At 34.6% G+C, this 22,067-nt stretch overlaps 1 protein-coding gene and 1 pseudogene across 12 annotated transcripts in view; one reads left to right on the top strand and one right to left on the bottom strand.

Annotated features, from left to right (window-relative positions):
* The window catches only part of Ttll5 (Tubulin tyrosine ligase-like 5), a 228,495-nt gene that overhangs the window by 192,368 nt on the left and 14,060 nt on the right, over window positions 1–22,067 (bottom strand). For all 12 annotated transcript variants that reach the window (XR_011734405.1, XM_071793419.1, XM_071793418.1 and 9 more), the window contains exons 2-4: window positions 9,773–9,949; window positions 834–917; window positions 622–745 (exon numbers count right to left, since the gene is read on the bottom strand). Coding sequence is in view for 11 of the 12 variants with exons in the window: in XM_071793419.1 (XP_071649520.1) it covers window positions 622–745; window positions 834–917; window positions 9,773–9,942 (378 nt within the window). In the remaining variant the exon portion in view is untranslated. The remainder of the gene's footprint in view (window positions 1–621; window positions 746–833; window positions 918–9,772; window positions 9,950–22,067) is intronic.
* The window catches only part of LOC139821408 (uncharacterized), a 31,644-nt pseudogene continuing 23,194 nt past the window's right edge, over window positions 13,618–22,067 (top strand).

Below are 22,067 nucleotides of genomic sequence, written 5' to 3'. Positions count from 1 at the left end.
ATTTGACGTCATCCGATGACGTCACTTATGCTGTGACAAATGGCCGTCAATATAGGGTCATTTAGACGTCATACTGACCGTCAGTTTGACGTACGTTCTGGCAAATGCGTACGTAAAAAAGACGTCTAATTGACAACGTTGTGCTACCTGGGCACATTTTCGTGTACTATATTTTTTTCAATTTTAAAGATATTGCAAAAATTCAAAAAGTTTACAAAGAAAGTATGCCATGATCTATCAGACCGCTTAATAAAAAAAATGTATGTTAAAACCGAATTGTAGTGACGACTCCGCCCCGGTCTCCCCTATCTTTTACACGTCATTCACTTATAATGCAGGGGATTTGCTTAAATAATATTGTTACATTATTCTACAAAAACTATTGGCACGACAATACAACAAATCAAGAAATATACAAAATATAATACCGGGGCACGTATTATGGAACTTTTCGGAATGGGTTTCGATCAGAATTATTCCGTTTTCCCTAGAAAACACAATAGAAATCTAGGAAAATAACTAAACAATTCCGATCGAAATCCATTCCGAAAGTTCCATAACGTATATATTTTCGTAATCTATCACGTATCCACAATACGTGATATATTACGAAAATCTTACCTCTTTTAAACCATGTGATTGCAACAGAAAATTGATGAGTCTAGTGTCAGTTTGAAAGATCTTGTAAGTCATGTGTAGCTGCTTCGCAGGCGGGTCTTCCGGTGGTGTAGCTAAGGCAGAACATCTAAAGAACAAATAAAATGCAGTTGCTCAACATTTCTGTGTTTTAAAAATAAGAATAAACGGATAGATAAATTCTTATATCAACTTACTTGAAGCGTAAAACGGATGTTTTGCTTCTATTTGGTCCATTCAATAACCATTCGTTGTTTAGCGTATTTCTTGCATTCGTTGTACTATAAATAAACATCAACAAAGTATTAAAAACATAATTCTTATCACTATCGTGAATAATTTAATATAAAATCGGAGTATTTTTATACACATATAAAATTATTCATTTCTATTAATAAATAAAATTTAGAGAGTTATACGATGTATATTATATGATAAGTAGATTTATAGCTCCTAATATAAAATAAAAAGATAAAAAAACGGAAACAGACATATTTATGTATTTTATATTTGCGAATCCTTTTATTAATTTGTAATCGATTTTCGCTCATCTAATATTTCTTAAACATTCAGTTTTAAATATCTTCGTAACTAATTTTTTACTAGAAAGATTTCATCATAATATCCACTTACAGTTAAATAAAGTATAAGATTTTGTTATTTATTTTTACCTCCCGTTGAAGATTAATTTATTAATCTTATATTTTTTTTTTCGAGAATGTTTAAAGATTATAAATAGATAAAAAGTTATAAATTTTTAAGCTGTATATCAAAGCTGAAAAAAATATTCATATCACTATTAAACAATTTATAATGTGTTAACAAAAAAATGCATAAGACGAGAGGTTGAATACAAATGCTGCTATAAGACAACATAATTATACTATGAAGTATGGCATGCCGTTTTACTTTTTAATAGCATAAATAAAATTATACTCAATATAAAAGTTTCAAAAAATAATTGTCTTCAGAAAAATTGCGATTCTCAATAATGAATTAAAATTATGTCAAGACATAATAAAAATTGGCTGAATTAAAATTATGTGTACACATAATTTTAATTTATTCAATTTTTATTATGTCTAGACATAATAAAAATTGGATGAATTAAAATTATCTGTACACAAAAATAAAAACAAATTTTTATTATGTCTAAACATAATTTTAATTCATCTAATTTTTATTATGTCTAGACATAATTAAAATTGAAAATTAAAATTATGTTATGACATAATTTTAATGCATCAAATGAAAATGATGTTTAAACACATATTTCTTTTAAATTCTGAATTAAAATTATGTCTAGACATAATAAAAATTGTATGAATTAAAATTATGTCTAGACATAATAAAAATTGGATGAATTAAAATTATGTCTGACAAAAATAAATCCGCATTTTTATTATGTGTACACATAATTTTAATTCATACAATTTTTATTATGTCTACACATAATTTTAATTCAGCCAATTTTTATTATAATTCCGCATTTTTATTATGTGTACACATAATTTTAATTCATACAATTTTTATTATGTGTACACATAATTTTAATTCATACAATTTTTATTATGTGTACACATAATAAAAATTGGCTGAATTAAAATTATGTGTACACATAATAAAAATGAATTAAAATTATGTGTACACATAATAAAAATGCGGAATTATTTTTATGTCAGACATAATTTTAATTCATCCAATTTTTATTATGTGTACACATAATTTTAATTCATCCCATTTTTATTATGTCTAGACATAATAAAAATGAATTAAAATTATGTGTACACATAATTTTAATTCAGCCAATTTTTATTATGTCTAGACATAATTTTAATTCTGCCGCTAGGGAATTTTTAAGTCGATTCTTATGAATCAAGCTTGAATTCGATGTCTAGGTATCCCAGGTTGCCGATGACGAGGTCCAGATAGTGCGCTTCATAGTTTTCGGTATCCAGATGTAATCGTACGTTGAATTCGATGTCCACGTGTCCCAGGTTGCCGATGACGAGGTCCAGATAGCGCGCTCCGTAGTTTTCGGTCTCCAGGGGTAAAAATACGTTGAATTTGATGTGTAGGTGTCCCAGGTTGCCGATGACGATGTCTAGATAATGCGCTCCGTGGTTTTCGGTGTCTACGTGTATTAATACGTTGAATTCGATGTCTAGGTGTCCCAGGTTGCCGATGACGAGGTCCAGATAGCGCGCTCCGTAGTTTTCGGTGTCTAGGTGTATTAATACCTTGAATTCGATGTCCACGTGTCCCAGGTTGTCGATGACGAGGTCCAGATAGCGCGCTCCGTAGTTTTCGGTGTCTAGGTGTATTGATACCTTGAATTCGATGTCCACGTGTCCCAGGTTGTCGATGACGAGGTCCAGATAGCGCGCTCCGTAGTTTTCGGTCTCCAGGGGTAAAAATACGTTAAATTTGATGTCTAGGTGTCCCAGGTTGCCGATGACGATGTCTAGATAATGCGCTCCGTAGTTTTCGGTGTCTACGTGTATTAATACGTTGAATTCGATGTCTAGGTGTCCCAGGTTGCCGATAACGAGGTCCAGATAGCGCGCTCCGTAGTTTTTTCTAGTCTGAGAGTCGTCAACTTTAACGCTAAATATCTCGCTTTGCAGGGCAGACCGCTGCATTTTTCTGCCAGATTCTTTCGTTTCGCGTCAAAACTCGTCAAATGAGCATAATTTTATTGATATTCAAGGTGCAGCGCGTATTCTAAATAATTACCATGAATTTTTATTATGTTTTGACATAGGCCGGTATTCATAATCAGATCTTGTTTCAAGACCGTCTTAAGTAATATCTTAATGCATGGTCTACAATGCAAGTCGTGGGTCGTTAGTCATAGGAAATGGACCAATCACAATCGAATTTGAAGAGAATAATCGGCTGTGATAGGTCAATTCTTACGACTCATGACTTTACGACTCGCATTGTAGACCTAGCATAAGCTGCTGATACGGCTCTGTGATTGGTTAATGACATCTTAAGATTATACTTAAGATGGTCTTATAGGGCCTTAGCACATAACATGGCGTATTGGTCTACGGTCCGTATTCATAGTCGGATCTTATTTCAAGACTGTTTTAAGTAATGTCTTAAAATGCTAATGCAGCTCTGTGATTGGTTCATAACATCTCAAGATCGTACTTAAGATGGTCTTAGATATAAGATTTGACTATGAATACCGACCTACGTCATTTATTTTCAGAATAATTAAACATAATTCTTAATTATTCTTTAAAAATGATTAGATCGTTTACTTACTTTCGATTTGTAGCACGCTAATAATAAGTAGTACGACATATAAGTTGTACGTCAATTCTTGTGCGTTGCTTACGCCTAAGGCTGCGGTCACATGGACTGATATTTTCCGCGTAACGCGTATCGCGTAACCAATCAGAAGGACCGTCTACAATAGCCGTAAGAGAATGCAGTAAGATGTAAGCAGTAAGCTATTGACCAACCGCAGTCAATTATTCTTGAACTGTAAAAATTCCATTAGTCAATAGCTTACTGCTTACGTCTTACTGCACACTCATACGGCTATTGTAGACGGTGCTAGAGACATTCCGTGTTTTCTGTTACGCGGAATTGAATGTCCTTAGTTCACATGAGCCATTTTTTCCGCGTAACGCGTATCGCGTAACCAATCATATCGTTGATTCTTTTAGAATATTCCAATAGAAATGTCAAACGTCGTAATTTATTGGTTACGCGATACGCGTTTAACCTCATTAAAATTAGACATCAAATTCAACGTATTATTACACTTGGACACCGAAAACTATGGAGTGCACTATCTGGACCTCATCATCAGCAACCTGGGACACGTGGACATTGAATTCAAGGTATTAATACACGTAGACACCGAAAACTACGGAGCGCACTATGTGGACCTCGTCATCGGCAACGTGGGACACCTAGACATCGAATTCAACGTATTATTACACCTGGACACCGAAAACTATGGAGCGCACTATGTGGACCTCGTCATCGGCAACCTGGGACACGTGGACATCGAATTCAAGGTATTAATACACGTAGACACCGAAAACTACGGAGCGCACTATGTGGACCTCGTCATCGGCAACCTGGGAGACGTGGACATCGAATTCAAGGTATTAATACACCTAAACACCGAAAACTACGGAGCGCGCTATCTGGACCTTGTCATCGGCAACCTGGGACACGTGGACATCGAATTCAACGTACGATTACATCTGGATACCGAAAACTATGAAGCGCACTATCTGGACCTCGTCATCGGCAACCTGGGATACCTAGACATCGAATTCAAGCTTGATTCATAAGAATCGACTTAAAAATTCCCTAGCGGCAGAATTAAAATTATGTCTAGACATAATAAAAATTGGCTGAATTAAAATTATGTGTACACATAATTTTAATTCATTTTTATTATGTCTAGACATAATAAAAATTGGCTGAATTAAAATTATGTGCTATAATAAAAATGGGATGAATTAAAATTGTGTACACATAATAAAAATTGGATGAATTAAAATTATGTCTGACATAAAAATAATTTCGCATTTTTATTATGTGTACACATAATTTTAATTCATTTTTATTATGTCTAGACATAATAAAAATTGGCTGAATTAAAATTATGTGTACACATAATAAAAATTGTATGAATTAAAATTATGTGTACACATAATAAAAATTGTATGAATTAAAATTATGTGTACACATAATAAAAATGCGGAATTATAATAAAAATTGGCTGAATTAAAATTATGTGTAGACATAATAAAAATTGTATGAATTAAAATTATGTGTACACATAATAAAAATGCGGATTTATTTTTATGTCAGACATAATTTTAATTCATCTAATTTTTATTATGTCTAGACATAATTTTAATTCATACAATTTTTATTCTGTCTAATAAAAATTGGATGAATTAAAATTATGTGGGTATAATTAAAATTCAAAGTTTGATCATCTAAACATTTATGTATTTAGATAAAATTTTTATTCGTTGAATTAAAATTATGCCTTGACATAATTTTAATTCTGAATTTTAATTATGTCTTGACATAATAATAATTGTAGGATTAAAAATTATGTCCTGCTATAATAAAAATCTGGTTTTATTTTTATACACGTTGTGCGTTGTATTTGAGCATAATTTTAATTTAGTAAATTAAATAATGTCAGGATGCGTAATACAAATTCTAAATTATTTTTATATTTGGACAGAATTTTTATTCAACAAATTATTGTGTTGAACATAAATTTAGTTTACCGCATTATTGACTCAACATGATAATATTTTAAAGAAATACTATTTATCTAAACCTTCTTAAGCTTTAAATAAGAAAAGTGGGCAATACGGAAATAGTCTTTTATAAAAATAAGGTGAATAAATTTTTTCCTTTACTAAGAATGGTTTTATAAAGTGATTTACTTTCATAATGCAACGCAAAAATAAAATGCTTCTAAATTTAAATAACTGATGTCATAATAAAAATTGACACGCTTAAATTGTGGCAGCATGTAAATTACAAAATTTAAAAATGCGATTTATTCTGTACATTTTAAATAATGCACGCCTTCAATGTGTTCCTACGAAATTGCATTCAATTTTTCAAAATTTTGCAAAGTAAAAGATTATATTATGTTAAGACATAATAAAAATGCATTATAATTATGTCTACACATAATAATAATGCTACATTTCTTTATAAAACGCTGTGAAACACCGTTTTATTTTTCAGTAGCATAAATAATATTTTACTTGATATAAACGTTTCAAAAAATAATTGTCTGAGAAAAATTGCAATTCTTATTCATGAATTAAAATTATGTCTAGACATAATTTTAATTCATCCCATTTTTATTATGTCTAGACATAATAAAAATGAATTAAAATTATGTGTACACATAATTTTAATTCAGCCAATTTTTATTATGTCTAGACATAATAAAAATAAATTAAAATTATGTGTACACAATTTTAATTCAGCCAATTTTTATTATGTCTAGACAATTTTAATTCATTAATAAGAGTCGCAATTTTTCTTAAGACAATTATTTATTAAAACTTTTATATCGAATAGAATATTATTTATGCTATTGAAAAGTAAAACGGTGTGCCATACAATTTTCATCAAATTTTAATTTGACAAATTAAAATTATGTCTAGACAATTTTAATTCATCCAATTTTTATTATGTCTAGACATAATTTTAATTCGTCAATTTTTATTATGTCTAGACATAATTTTAATTCATTAATAAGAATCGCGATTTTTCTTAAGACAATTATTATTCTATCTTTTGTATTGAATGGAATATTTATTATGTTATTAAAAAGTAAAACGGCTCGCCTTATCAATTTTTATTATGTTATGACATAATTTTAATTGGATGAATTAAAATTATGTCTAGACATAATAAAAATTTTTTTTATGTCCCGGCATAATTTTAATTCATTCAATTTTTATTATGTCTAGACATAATAAAAATTAGCTGAATTAAAATTGTGTACACATAATTTTAATTCATTTTTATTTTGTCTAGACATAATAAAAAATGTCTAGACATAATAAAAATTGGCTGAATTAAAATTGTGTACACATAATTTTAATTCATTTTTATTTTGTCTAGACATAATAAAAATTGGATGAATTAAAATTATATGTTAAAATTTAATAATAATTGTCGAACAAAATAAAAATTGTATGAATTAAAATTATGTCTAGACATAATAAAAATTGGACAAATTAAAATTATGTCTAGACATAATAAAAATTAGATAAATTAAAATTATGTCTTGACATAAAAATAATACCGAAATTTTATTATGTGTAGACATAATTTTAATTCGTCCAATTTTTATTATGTCTAGACATAATTTTAATTCATTAATAAAAATCGCAATTTTTCTTAGACAATTATTTTTCGAAACTTTTATATCGAGTACAATATTATTTATGCTATTGAAAAGTAAAACGGTGTGCCATCCAATTTTCATCAAATTTTACTTTGACGAATTAAAATTATGTCTAGACATAATTTTAATTAATTATTTTTATGCCTAGACATAATAATAATGTTTCTAAACCATTTTTCTCTTTATTGTAAATTGGAGAATGTTTTTATTTGTATACTAAAAATGTTTGCTATTAAAAAGTAAAACGGCATGCCATAATAAAGGGATTATTATTTAAGGAAAATAAACCAACTAATACTCATTCCACGTTTATTCTTTATTTTTATCATCTATATTTATACACACAATGCATATGATTTCAAATCCGTTACTCTTTGCCCGTACAAGTTTTGCGGTTGTTTCTTGTTGCGAACCAATAATGATCGCAACAATTGTATAGGTATGTGTAGGTATATATTATAATCACTATAGGCTATTACTACTTCCAGGGCGGTAATCTACCTTAATCAGCTATGCTTATTCTAACTTAGTCTGCTACTGGTGCGTGAGTAGGAGTTGGCCCAAGGTTTGTGAATCGCAAAGGAGGGAAAAGAAATGTAGGAGACGCAGAATATACGTTTATAAACTATATTTACACATATTTACATCTGTGGTCGTGTCAGTGTTTGATTATATCTGTTTTTAACCCGATATCCGCCTCGTTGCTTCGTCTGCGTGGCGGCGTCGACCTTGGCCTCTTCCGGGGCCGTCTGGGTCCCTATCGTCGACGAAACGGCCTCGTCGCGTATCAGAGGCTTGGCGTCTGTTTGTGTCGCAGCATCCCGAGTCCGTTTCGCTTTACTTGTGGACACCCCAGTCGGGCTTGTCTTGAGACGTTTCGCGGAATGTACGTTGGTCCCGGTGACGGCCACGTGCGACGTACTGGTGACGCTGGTTACTTCCGCACGCGAATCCGAGAGGGTAACCTCCCGTTTTCTCACTGTGATCGCGTGTAGAGGCGTGGGCTTGGTGCGACGCCTTTTGGTCGGGTCTTCATCCTTCTTGGGCGACGTGAAGCGTTCCTGAAATAACCGCGGCGTTTTGTCTTCGTCGGTCTTGCTATTTGCGGCGTGGGACGCCAGGATGGGGCGACCACGCGAATGTTCGTCCGTCAAAGTCACAGTCTGACTGTTTTCGAGTGCCGGTTTCGTCTGCTTTTATATAGGAGAACCGAGCACCGTGGTTGGCTGGCGACCGAGCGCCGTGGTTGGCGGGCGACTTGCGCCTGTGCCGGGCGACCAGGCGCCGTGAGTATCGGTAAGCGTCTCGCGCTATGGCTGGGCGACTCGCGCCGTCAGAATTTCGGTGAGCGACTAGCGCTGTAACCGGGCGACTCGCGCCGTAAGGATTTCGGTGAGCGACTAGCGCTATAACCGGGCGACTCGCGCCGTAAGGATTTCGGTGAGCGACTAGCGCTATAACCGGGCGTCTCGCGCCGTAGGATTTCGGTGAGCGACTAGCGCTACAACCGGGCGTCTCGCGCCGTGTGTCAGCCTAGCGTCTAGCGCTATTGCTGGCTTGGCGACTAGCGCCGGGAAGATCTGCTCGAGCCCGTAGGGGGTCCCCCTTTATACTCGTCGGTGCAGAAATTAGAACTCGCGAAGCTGCCCCGGCAGTGCGACGCCTAGCGGCGTTGCTGCGAACTGCCGGTGTTGCAGGCATCGCGGTAGGGATGTATTATTGGTGGCGTGGACCGCCACAATCACCATATTTATATTTGTACAAAAATTGATGCGGAAGGGTATGTTTATGACACTACGCCTTATTAATATTTAAATATCAAATGTTAAATTGAAATTATTCAATTTCAACAATAAAATTGCAAAATTTGACCGTGTTTCTCATGGTAATCTCTATTACACATATTAATAAAAATATACGATCCAATTAAGTAATATAATTTTTAAAAAACCATTCTGTAATTCAGATTAAAAAAGGGAAAAATAGGCATGTTCATCGAAGAAAAGTAAAAAAAATAAAAAAAGAAATATTATATAAAATATTTTTAAAAAACTCAAAAAATAATAGAAATTGATTAATATCAGCGATATACATAAAACTTCATTACCATAAGAAATATTGAGTTAAACGATTCATCGAATAACTGTACAAAATTCGAGGGTTTTTAACAAACGTGTATAGCATACGTAACACAAGTAAACTTACTTTTCTGAATTATCAGATTTGTGAGATTTATGTACCAAGGCCTCCAATGCTTCTTCGCTGCTGTTAGATAACTGTGACATACCAGAAAGACTGGTAGAGGACATGAGTTCTTTCGAACGCTTTCCTTCCAATCTTTCTATTACATTCGTATACTTTCTTTGGGACATCATGATTTATCTGAAATAGAATAAAAGAACTATATGTAAAATTGTTGTATTATGTGAATAAAAAAATGGTATATGAAAAATAACATAAAACGAATACTGATGTATGTATATTGCCGGCTAAAAGTTTGAAAATTAATTAAAAATGTGTACTATATTAAATAAATTAAACTTATGCATTATAATTTAACATATTTTTATTATTTTATTCACTGTTTCTTAACAAAAATACCATTGCTCATATTTTATCGCTCACAAAGCTCCTCTATGAGAAAGGTTGTATTTTATTCGATGCATAATTATTAGTATTTATTTGTTTTGGCTTCCTCATAGAGGAATCTTTATGAGCGAAATAAAATAGGAGCAATGGTAGCGATCTGTAATGATTTGCACACTTCTTTTAATTTTAAATTTAATCTTTTTATGAATTGATAGAGCTTAGCAGCACCCCAGCCGGAACGCCGACGTCTATAGACGTCGAATTGACATCTTATAGATGCCGATTCGACATCTATCGACATCTATAGACGTCGAAAAGACGCTAGCATTCCGGCTAGGACAAGTGGAGTTTTACAATCGACGCACAATGTCAAATCGATGTTGACTTTGGGAGTTTAGGCTACATGATCCAATATGGACTTTGCATATGGATCTTTAATCGCGTATATAAAGCTGGGTTTAATCAACCAAATCTTAAAGGATTATATATGAAATAGGAATAGAAAGGACTGAAGAATATAATAGAATTATAAATAGCCTGATATCTCAAAATTGGCGAAAGTTAGAGCAACCACGGACATTTCTCAAAAAATTCAAAATTTAAAAACAAAGAACCCTTTTATCGATTATCGCCAAATTCAATACCAACCTTCTTTTAATGATACTCTATATAAAATTACATGTATAACTTATACATATACATGTAAATAACTTTTTAAACAGAAATCGGTAATTCCTTCACCGATCCTCGCAAAATTCAAAACAACCTTCCTTTAATGATAGGCATCTTATACACTTTTTAAACAGAAATCGGTAATCCCTTCACCGAGATCCTCGCCAAATTCAGTAACAATCTTCCTTTAATAATATTCTATCCATCAAATAACTTAGGGTAGACCGAGGCGAATCGGATCAATATAAGTTTTAAGACAGTTTTCGTTAGTGTTTTGTTTCAAACAAGCTGTTTTATCGTGCTAATTAGTAATCCGATTCGCCTCTGTCTACCTTATACATTTTTAGGCAAAAATCTGTAACCCTTTCACCAATCTTCGCCAAATTTAAAACAACCTTCCTTTAATAATACTTTATATATAAGATTGCATGTATAACTTGTACACTTTTTATACAAAAATCGGTAACCTCTTTACCGATTATTGCCAAATTCAACACCAACCTACCTTTAATGATACTCTATCCATAAAAAAAATTAGGTTCGATATCTCAAAATTTGCGGAAATTAGAGTAATCATGTAGATTTTTTTAGATAAAAATCGGTAACCCCTTTATTATTAGCAATTTTTATTAATTCTATTATATTCTTCAGTTTTTTCTACCCCTATTTGATATATAACTCTTTAAGATTTGGTTAATCAGTTCTTGAGTTATAGAAATTTTGGTAAATTTGGCGGGCGCGCGCGCGCGCGCGCACACACACACACACACACACACACACACACACATCCGGACATGTTTTAAAATTACGATTTTCCGACGTTTTAGAACATTCTGAACACATTGGCAGTAAAAATCTAAAAAAAAAACAATTTTTTCTTTGGTCTTTTCTACCCCTATTTCATATATATAATTCTTTAAAATTTGGTTGATTAGACCTAGCTTTATATGCGATCAAAGGTCTATATACGAAGTTTATGAAAATAAAGCTTCCTCTATGAAGAAGCAATAATATAAAATGTTTGAAAGTTCTTCCCAAAATATTTTTAATAAGATAAAAAGAGAGACTTGGTTAGGTGTTAGGTGGCGTGCGAGAGGGTGGTTGCGAATTGAGCGTAAGAGATAGTTATAAGTGGTAATAGACGAACAATTGTAAAGTGAGTGAGAAGATGAGATAAGGAAGTACGGCGATTGAAGGTAAAGGTAGGCGAACAATAGGAAAGGCATTAGAGAAAAGAAAAGGAACCGCCAAAGGAGGAAGGTTAGAATGGCAAAAAAGGCGGGAAGCTCGGAAAGTGTCGGTAAGGAGGGAATAAATAGATATGTGGTAAAGCAGAAGGAATCTGATTAGATATGGCGGGCAGAGAAGCGGGAAGCGCGGGAACCGCGGGAAAGGCAGTTAAGATAAGGCAGGATAGTAAGCAGAGAAAATTAGTTGCGGAGAAAAAAGATAATGGTAAGAAAGTAACGTTTAGGTTAGAAGAGAGTAAAGGAAAAGGGGATGAATGGCAGAAAATAGGGAAGGATTTATGTGAACAGCTCAGCAAAAAACTAAAGGTGCTAAAAGAGGATAGGAGGATGTATAGAGAATATATGGAGGATATAAGAATAAAAGAGAGAGTGTAAGAAAAAAGTATAAGGGAGATTAAAGAGAAAATAGAGAATTTGGAGAAATGTGTAATAGAAAGGTTAGAAGATATGGAAAAGAAGGTATGCATGTACGAAGAGAAAAGCGAAGGGGGAGGAACGAGCGTAATTAGTGATAAGAAAAGCAGAGATAATTATAGTAGAAGAGGGAGTACTTACGCGGAATCCTTCTCGGAGTGCAGCGAAGATAAGTTAAGTAATTGGGAAGTAGGCAAGATTAAGAAGTGGGTGGCGGACAAAGATAGAGAGAGGAGGAGGTGCAATATAGTGATGAAAGGTATAGAATTACCGAAGGAAGTGGAAGGGGACATATAAAAGAAAAGTTAGAAGTAGAATGCAAGGTGGTAAGTAATAGGAACAGTGGGACGGTGTTAGAGTAGTAGAAATTAATTGAGAGCAAAGAAATGAAGAAGGAAATAATGAGAAATAAGAGTAAGTTAAAAGGAGGTAAGGTCTTTATAGAAAATGATTTAAGCTAGGAAGAAAGAAAAATACAGGAAAAATTGAATAGATGGGCCAAAGAGCAAAGAAATAAAGGTAAAGAGATAAAGTTTTGGAAGGGTCAGAGTGGAGGGAGTCTGGAAAGTATGGACGGAGTTGGAAAAGGAAAATAGAATGGAAGGTGAGGAGAGAGAGGAAGTTAGGGCAGGAACAAGTAAGAGTAATGAGAAGGAACAAAATTTCGTTTAAGCCAGGAAGGTGGCACAGGAGAGAGGAGCAAGGAAGGAGATAAAGAGAAAAGGAAAACCAAAAAGGGAGGGAAGGGGATAAAAAGGGGGGAAAAGATTTGTATTTTGGAACACAGCGGGTATAGTAAATAAAGATAAAGATTTTTGGAAATACATAGGAAAGTTTGATTTCATTAGTTTATGTGAAACATGGCTAGAAAAATAAGGATGGGAAAAGATTAAAAACAAGATGCCAAAGACGCACGAATGGACATGCAGCTATGCTAGGAAAGTAAAAAGAAGAGGGAGAGTAAAGGAAGGTTTTGTAATAGGCAAAAAGAGGGGGGAAGTAGGTAGTAGGTTAATTAAGAAGGAAGAGGGGGATGTAGTGGTATCAGAAATAATAGGAGAGAAAGAAAGTTGTAGGATTTTTTCGGTGTACAACTTGGGGGGATAGAGAGAATTGAAGGAAAGAATGAACAGGTTATTAGAGGACGAGGAGGGGGAAAATATTATAATAGGTAGTGATTTTAATATAAGGATAGGAGAGTTAGGAGGTTTAGACATAGAGGAGATGGAGTTGGAAAGAAGAAGTAAAGATAAGATAATCAGTAACGGAGGAAGGAATTTTGTAGAATGGGTACAAGAGAAAAGATGGTATATATTAAATGGAATGACAGAAAGAGATTGGGAAGGCGCACACCTATGTAGGAGCTAGAGGTAGTACGGTAATAGAGTATGCGGTAGTAAGTGAAAATGCGCACGAGAAGCTTGTAAAATTTAGGATAGATGACAGAGTGGACTCAGATCATATGCCATTAATTCTGGAAGTGGAAATAGAGGAAGGAAGGGGACAAGAGGAAGAAGAGGAAGGAGAAGCAAGAAAAGAAGAGGAAACACTAGTTGTCCAGTGGGATAAAGATGCTATACAGAAGTATAAAGAGACGACGGAGGAGTTATGCAAAGAAGAAGGACAAGTATGTAGATCGGTGGAGGAGAAATGGCAAAGAATTAAGCAAATTGTACATGGAGCAATGGTTAAAAAAAGGGTGAGAATCAAGAAAAAGAAACTAGGACATAAGGACTGGTGGGACAGGAGCTGTACTAGAAAGAAGAGGGAGGTGCATAGGATGTACAGGAAGTGGAGAAACGACAAAATAGGCAGGGACAGGTACATAGAAGAAAAAGGAAAGCTGAGAGATCTGCAGTTAAAGAAACAAGAAGAGAAGAGACGGAAGGAAGAAGAGAAGTTAAGGAAATTAAGGAAAAAAGCAGAAGTTTGGAAATACATAAATAAGAAAAGGAACAAAAAGGTATGGGTATAAAATCAAGAGAGGACGAGTAATTATAGAGGTATCTCGCTATTATGTACGGCGTACAAGGTTTATGCGGAGGTACAAAGGAGCAGGCTAGAGATGAAAGCTGAAGAGAAGGGGATGGTTCCGGAAAGTCAGGCGGGTTTTAGAAGAGGAAGGTCAACGATAGATAACATATTCGTGCTTGATAAATAGGCAATATATTAGAAATGTCTTTGTGTTCTTTAAATCTCAGTGCGCCTGAGTTCTATGTCTGACCGTTCTAGTGAGTTTGCCTATCTAGGTTCAGTTTTTATGTTTATGTTCTTCCTCAATGGAGAGGCCACTGTACTTCTTCTTTTTTGTACGCCTGAACGGCACAAGTCTAGTGTGTCGACTGTAATAAAGTTTTCAGTTTGCTTGAAGTGTTTATGTCCTATTCTGCACAAAACTATCCTGAAACAAAGCGCTATTCTGTCAGTGCTGAACCATTTGATTCAAGAGGAAAGAAGAAAAGGAGGTAAAGTGGAAAAGGTGTACGCGATATTTGCAGATCTCAAGGCTGCATTTGATAATGTGGATAGGGAAATCTTGTGGAGGATTCTACGAGGAAAGGGAATAAAAGAACAACTGATAAGAAGATTGGAAATGATTTACGAGTAAACGGAAGTTGTGGTGAGGACCAGTCATGGATATACGGAGGAGTTCCAGACATCAAAAGGAGTAAGGCAGGGATGCGTAATGAGTCTACTTCTGTTCAATCTGTATATAGCGGATTTAGCTGAAGTAATGGAAAAGAGAGGAATAGAATGAATAGAGGTAGATAAAATTAGGGTTTGGAATTTAGAGTATGCGGACGACATTGTGATGGTAGCGAGAAATAGGGATGCATTGATAGATATCAATACACACTGAAAAGATTCCTAAAGGAAAGAAAATTAGAGCTATGTACAGAGAAGACAAAGATTTTAGTGTTTAATACGAAAAGAAAAGAAGGCAAGGAGGTATGAAAATAGGCTAAAAAATATATAGAAAAGGTACAGACTTTTAAATATTTAGGATTTACGTTTAATAAGAATGGTAACTATAAGGATCACATTAGAGAATTGATGAAAAAAGGGTCATATTGACCCAGTCGATTTTTAACGGTTGCCATTTTAATAGTATCGGTCCGATCGGGTTCAAATAATTCTGGAACATACCTTGAACATTCTAGAATATAAAACAACTGCGATTTGGTGAAAAATCAAATGGCAACATGTTGAAAAAAAATCGTGAGCAAGTACATGTGTAAAAAGTAGCTTTTTCACTTAAAAAATCTTAACTTTTTAATTTTTTAATTTTTTAATTTTTTTAAAATAAAATTTGCAGGTTATACTCCTAAGATACGACACTTTAAAAAAAAAATAGTCCTCTAGTGCGCGTTTTAAAAAAGGTATTTATTCCGGCATATGAAGAGGCCCGATTTTGGAGTGAAAAAGTGGGGATTTATCAGAAAATAATGTGTTTTATTATTATTATGGATATCCTGAGTACACAGAAACACAAGTATTATTGTTTTTTCGTCATAAAACGCAACCGCAGTCGACGCAGAGATCAACGCGATGAATGACGGATATCGGCCGGGTGCAGGAGGAGCACTGTTGACTGGTCTTCCGATCTTGCCTTACGGGGCACAATGCGCATCTGACATTGACCGTTTTACAAAACGGTTCCGTTGCTCGTTTTGCCAAATAGAATCTATACTGAGGATTGACTCTATTCCTTTTTTTAATGTTAACCCGAAAGGTTGGTATATTGTAACGTTCTTTCAACAAGGGTTCTACGAGATAGTGTGACAATTTTTGAAGGCATTATTTAGCTGTTTAGTCTCAAAATGGATTGGGGACGACCTTGAGCGCGCGACTGCGCTCATCTCGTCGCGAGCAACAAAACTCGCTCATCTAGCGTCGCATTCTCCGTGTCGTCAATAGTCAATATCCTCACCAGAGATTTCAAATTCACTGCCCTCGGACTGGATAGAAACATTATTCTCCTCACTTTCAAAAAGATTAACACCGTAATTATTTTCAACGTTATCGTTTTCCAGTAACTCGCGTCGAAACTTACTACTGCTACGCAGATTGTATGCCATCCGATAACAAATAACACCGTTATTATTATAAAAACAATGAAAAAAAAATATCGCAGGTGCCACAGTCACACTTACGGTTCAAACACTTGTTTTAAACACTATAAAAAAATCCGATTTTTGAAGTGAAACTTTTTTAGGCACGGTAGTGAGTTCGATTCGCGACACGAAAAAGTGTAACGGAAGTGAAACTTCTTTGGTACGGTAGTAAGTTCGATTGTGCGACACGAAAAGTGTAACGAAAATTTGACCAATAGGCATACAGCGTTGGCGAGACGGTTCTTCTTCTGGCACGGTAGTAAGTTCAATTATGCGACACGAAAAGTGTAACGAAAATTCGACCAATAGGCGTACGAAATGAAACTTCTTTGGTACGGTAGTAAGTTCGATTGTGCGACACGGAAAGTGTAACGAAACTTCTTTAAAAAAAAATGAACGCGTGGTCGCCACGCGCGTTAGAAGTGAAACTTCTGAAGGCAAGGCTTTGCCATAACTTTTCTGAAATTAATACAAAAACAATGCAACGGAATTAGTCACTCCAAGCCGCCCGCAACTCGAAAATATAGTGTTACACGCAGTTCTCACTATATCCGTCTCGCCAGTGCCGTACGCCTGATCGAATTTTCGTGACGCGTTTTCGAGTCGCAAAATCGAATTTACTTACCGATCCAAAAAGAGTTTCACTTTGTACGCCTGTTGGTCAAAGGACCCCGCACAGACTACATGGAAATCTGTCCCCCGGTGAAATTGGCTGAAATTTAACGGTATGTTGTTGTCCTCGACGTCCTGAACAAAAAACTCAATGGGCACGACTCTCTAAATTCAGTACTTTTCTGTCCAGAGACGTTTAAAGTGGAAACCTATGACCACATGCTTTTTCACGAACCAAGTATATATTTCTCTCTCAACACACACACACACACACACACACACACACACACACACACACACACACACACACACACACACACACACATTCACATATACGCGCGTGTGTGTGTGTGTGTGTGTGTGTGTGTGTGTGTGTCGGCAGAGATAAGGACCCCACGGTTCGTCACTCCCGCGGTAGTTAACGACTCCAAACCCTCTCTGCTGTGTGTGTGTGTGTGTGTGTGTGTGTGTGTCGGCAGAGATAAGGACCCCACGGTTCGTCACTCCCGCGGTAGTTAACGACTCCAAACCCTCTCTGCTGTGTGTGTGTGTGCGCGCGCGCGCGCGCGTGCGCGTGCGCGCATGTGTATGCGTGTGTATTCTTGCGTGCGTGTTTCATGTAAGCACGCTTCCAATCTACCTTTCTTCTTCTATTACAGTCTCCACTCCATCAATATTTTCTTGATTTCCTCTATTCGCCGCATCTGTAGTTGTATTTAATAAACTTCCATCTGGATATTTTACATCCTTCTGATAACGCGCATATCCAAGGTACCACAAAATGCTAGCCACATGGGCGCATGTACCTAATGTTCTTGCACCAGATTGACAAGTGCAATAATAACCATTTATTACTTATCAAAGGGATGTAAAATATCCAGATGGAAGTTTATTAAATACAACTACAGATGCAGCGAATAGAGGAAATCAAGAAAATATTGATGGAATGGAGATTGTAATAGAAGAAGAAAGGTAGATTGGAAGCGTGCTTACATGAAACACGCACGCAAAAATACACACGCATACACATGCGCGCACGCGCGCGCGCGCACACAAACACACAGCAGAGAGGGTTTGGAGTCGTTAACTACCGCGGGAGTGACGAACCGTGGGGTCCTTATCTCTGCCGACACACACACACACACAGCAGAGAGGGTTTGGAGTCGTTAACTACCTCGGGAGTGACGAACCGTGGGGTCCTTATCTCTGCTGACACACACACACACACACACACACACACACACACACACACACACGCGCGCAGCAGATGTTGTATTTTTTTTTACCAAGAAGAGAAAATAAATGAGAGTAAAAAAATAGAAATAAAAATGTGAAAATGACAAAAATAAGAATAAAGAAATACAAATAGTAAATAATGTAGCAAGATAATTGTATAAATTTAAATATTTATTATTTATTTGTTCGCTATTTTAGAATTGGAAATATGCAAATATAAAACAATTATTCTTTCTTTTAGATTCAAGACTATACTATTTCTCACGGCTTTTTATGATGCAAGAATTGCGCAACGTGCAATACGCGCGCGCGTATATGTGAATGTGTGTGTGTGTGTGTGTGGGTGTGTGTGTGTGTGTGTGTATTGAGAGAGAAATATATACTTGGTTCGTAAAAAAGCATGTGGTCATAGGTTTCCACTTTAAACGTCTCTGGACAGAAAAGTACTGAATTTAGAGAGTCGTGCCCATTGAGTTTTTTGTTCAGGACGTCGAGGACAACAACATACTTAAATTTCAGCCAATTTCACCGGGGGACAGATTTCCATGTAGTCTGTGCGGGGTCCTTTTCGTGACACTATTTCGTGACGTTTTTTCGTGTCGCACAATCGAACTTACTACCGTACCAAAGAAGTTTCATTTCGTACGTCTATTGGTCGAATTTTCGTTACACTTTTCGTGTCGCATAATCGAACTTACTACCGTGCCAGAAGAAGAACCGTCTCGCCAACGCCATACGCCTATTAGTCAAATTTTCGTTACACTTTCCGTGTCGCACAATCGAACTTACTACCGTACCAAAGAAGTTTCATTTCGTACGCCTATTGGTCGAATTTTCGTTACACTTTCCGTGTCGCATAATCGAACTTACTACCGTGCCAGAAGAAGAACCGTCTCGCTAACGCCGTACGCCTATTGGTCAAATTTTCGTTACACTTTTTGTGTCACACAATCGAACTTACTACCGTACCAAAGAAGTTTCACTTCCGTTACACTTTTTTGTGTCGCGAATCAAATTCACTACCGTGCCTAAAGAAGTTTCACTTCAATAAATGTTTTAATTACCATTTTTGCAACTCTGATTTCAACACAACAGTTGTTATTAACCCTGAGCGTCTATATGTTTTCTTTTCTTCTTTTGGCACGGTAGTAAGTTCGATTTTGCGACACAAAAAAGCGTCACGAATTTTGCGACATGAATTTTGCGACACGAATTTTACGACACAAAAAGTTATGACAAAGCCCTTGCCTTCAGAAGTTTCACTTCTAACGCGCGTGGGGACCACGCGTTCATTTTTTTTGACGTAGAACTACGTCTTTCTCGGGGGGTATGGGGGTACGACTGCAACGTTTTCTTGCAACGTTTTCATGCAACGTTTTCTTTTTCTCGAAAAGTATTAAAGAAAAATATACTTTATTATATAGTTTTTGAAAGCTCTCGATGTAAGCTAAATGTTTTCGTGGTTAATTTTTCGATATGAGTTTGTTCTGGAAAAGTATTAAAGAAAAATATACTTTATTATATAGTTTTTGAAAAATCTCGATGTAAGCTATGGGTTTTCGCAATTTCATAAATAAATAAATGAATGAATAAATGGATAAATGGATTTAATAAATACATAAATGAATGAATGAATGGATGGATGAATGGATGAATGGATGAATGAATAAATGGTGAATGAATAAATTGGTGAATGGATGAATGGATTTAATAAATAAATAAATAAATGAATGGATGAATGGATGAATGGATGAATGGGTGAATGGATGAATGGATTTAATAAATAAATAAATGAATGGATGAATGAATGAATGAATGAATGGATAAATTGATGAATGGATGAATGGATGAATGAGTGAATGGGTGAATGGATGAATGGGTGAATGGATGAATGGATTTAGATGAATGGATGAATAGGTGAATGGATGAATGGGTGAATGGATGAATGGATTTAATAAATAAATAAATTATCATTCATTCATCCATTCATTCATTCATTTATTTATTAAATTCATTCATCCATTCACCCATTGATCCATTTATCCATTCATTCATTTATTTATTTATTAAATCCATTCATCCATGCACCCATTCATCCATTCACCTATTCATCCATTCATCCATTCATCCATTCATCTATTCATTCATTCATTTATTTATTTATTAAATCCATTCATTCATTCACCCATTCATCCATTCATTCATTCATTAATTTATTTATTAAATCCATTCATCAATTCATCCATTAACCCATTCATCCATTCATCCATTCATCAATCCATTCATTCATTCATTCATTTATTTATTTATTAAATCCATTCAACCATTCATCCATTCATCCATTCATCCATTCATCCATTCATCCATTCATCCATTTATCCATTCATCCATTCATTCATTCATCCATTCATCCATTCATTCATTTATTTATTAAATACATTCATCCATTCACCCATTCATCCATTCATCCATTCATTCATTCATTTACTTATTTATTAAATCCATTCATCCATTCACCTATTTATTCATTAACCATTCATCCATTCATCTATTCATCCATTCATTCATTCATTTATTTATTTATTAAATACATTCATCCATTCATTTATTCATTTATTTATTTATTAAATTGCAAAAACATTTAGCTTACATCGAGAGCTTTCAAAAACTATATAATAAAGTATATTTTCTTTTAATACTTTTCAAGGTTTAATAAATAAATAAATAAATTAAACAATAAATCAAAAAATTAATAAATAAATATATTAATAAATAAATAAATAAATAAATAAATAAATAAATAAATAAATCAATCAATGAATTAATAAATTAATAAATCAATAAATCAATAAATCAATAAATCAATAAATCAATAAATCAATAAATCAATAAATCAATAAATCAATCAATCAATCAATCAATAAATAAATTAAACGATAAATAAATAAATCAAAAAAAAATAAATATATCAATAAATAAATAAATCAATAATTCAATAAATCAATAAAACAATATATAAATAAGTAAATAAAACATTAAATTAAAAAAATAATAAATAAATAAATAAATAAATAAATCTATATAGAATGTGAGAAGCCGATTAGCTTGAAACTTGGTGACATTTATGAGTATATGTTCGGCTCGAACTTCTGAGCTCGAATTTCTGAGCCGAACATATACTCATAAATGTCACCAAGTTTCAAGGGTAAACCAAAGGATGATGTCGCTGCCCTAGATATAAAGGTCGATGTTGAATCTTAATAACGCGAAAATACACGACGATGCGCCGCGTAGTGTCTATGTCATTTGTCTGTGTTATGTTATGAAGTTGCTGCTTTCACATTTTGAAATTCGGTCAATTATTTCCCGAAAAAATGAAAAAATTACGTTGTTGCTTGCGGCACAGTTTGTGCCAACAACGTCGAACTACGTCAACTGACAGTTGACGTAGCCCTACGTCTAGTTTCCTTCGCTGAATACTTTAACATGAAATAGTACTATATGGTTATCGATATCTGCGTATGCGCATTGCGGACGATTAGGCTTGACTACCTTTCTCTCTCGCACAATTAACGTTTCTCTCTCGCACGATGTCGGACACAGACTCCATGT

This window comes from Temnothorax longispinosus, chromosome 11 (genome assembly GCF_030848805.1).
Source record: "Temnothorax longispinosus isolate EJ_2023e chromosome 11, Tlon_JGU_v1, whole genome shotgun sequence".
NCBI classification, from domain to species: Eukaryota; Metazoa; Arthropoda; class Insecta; order Hymenoptera; family Formicidae; genus Temnothorax; species Temnothorax longispinosus.
This window is presented reverse-complemented; position numbering and strand designations above follow the sequence as displayed.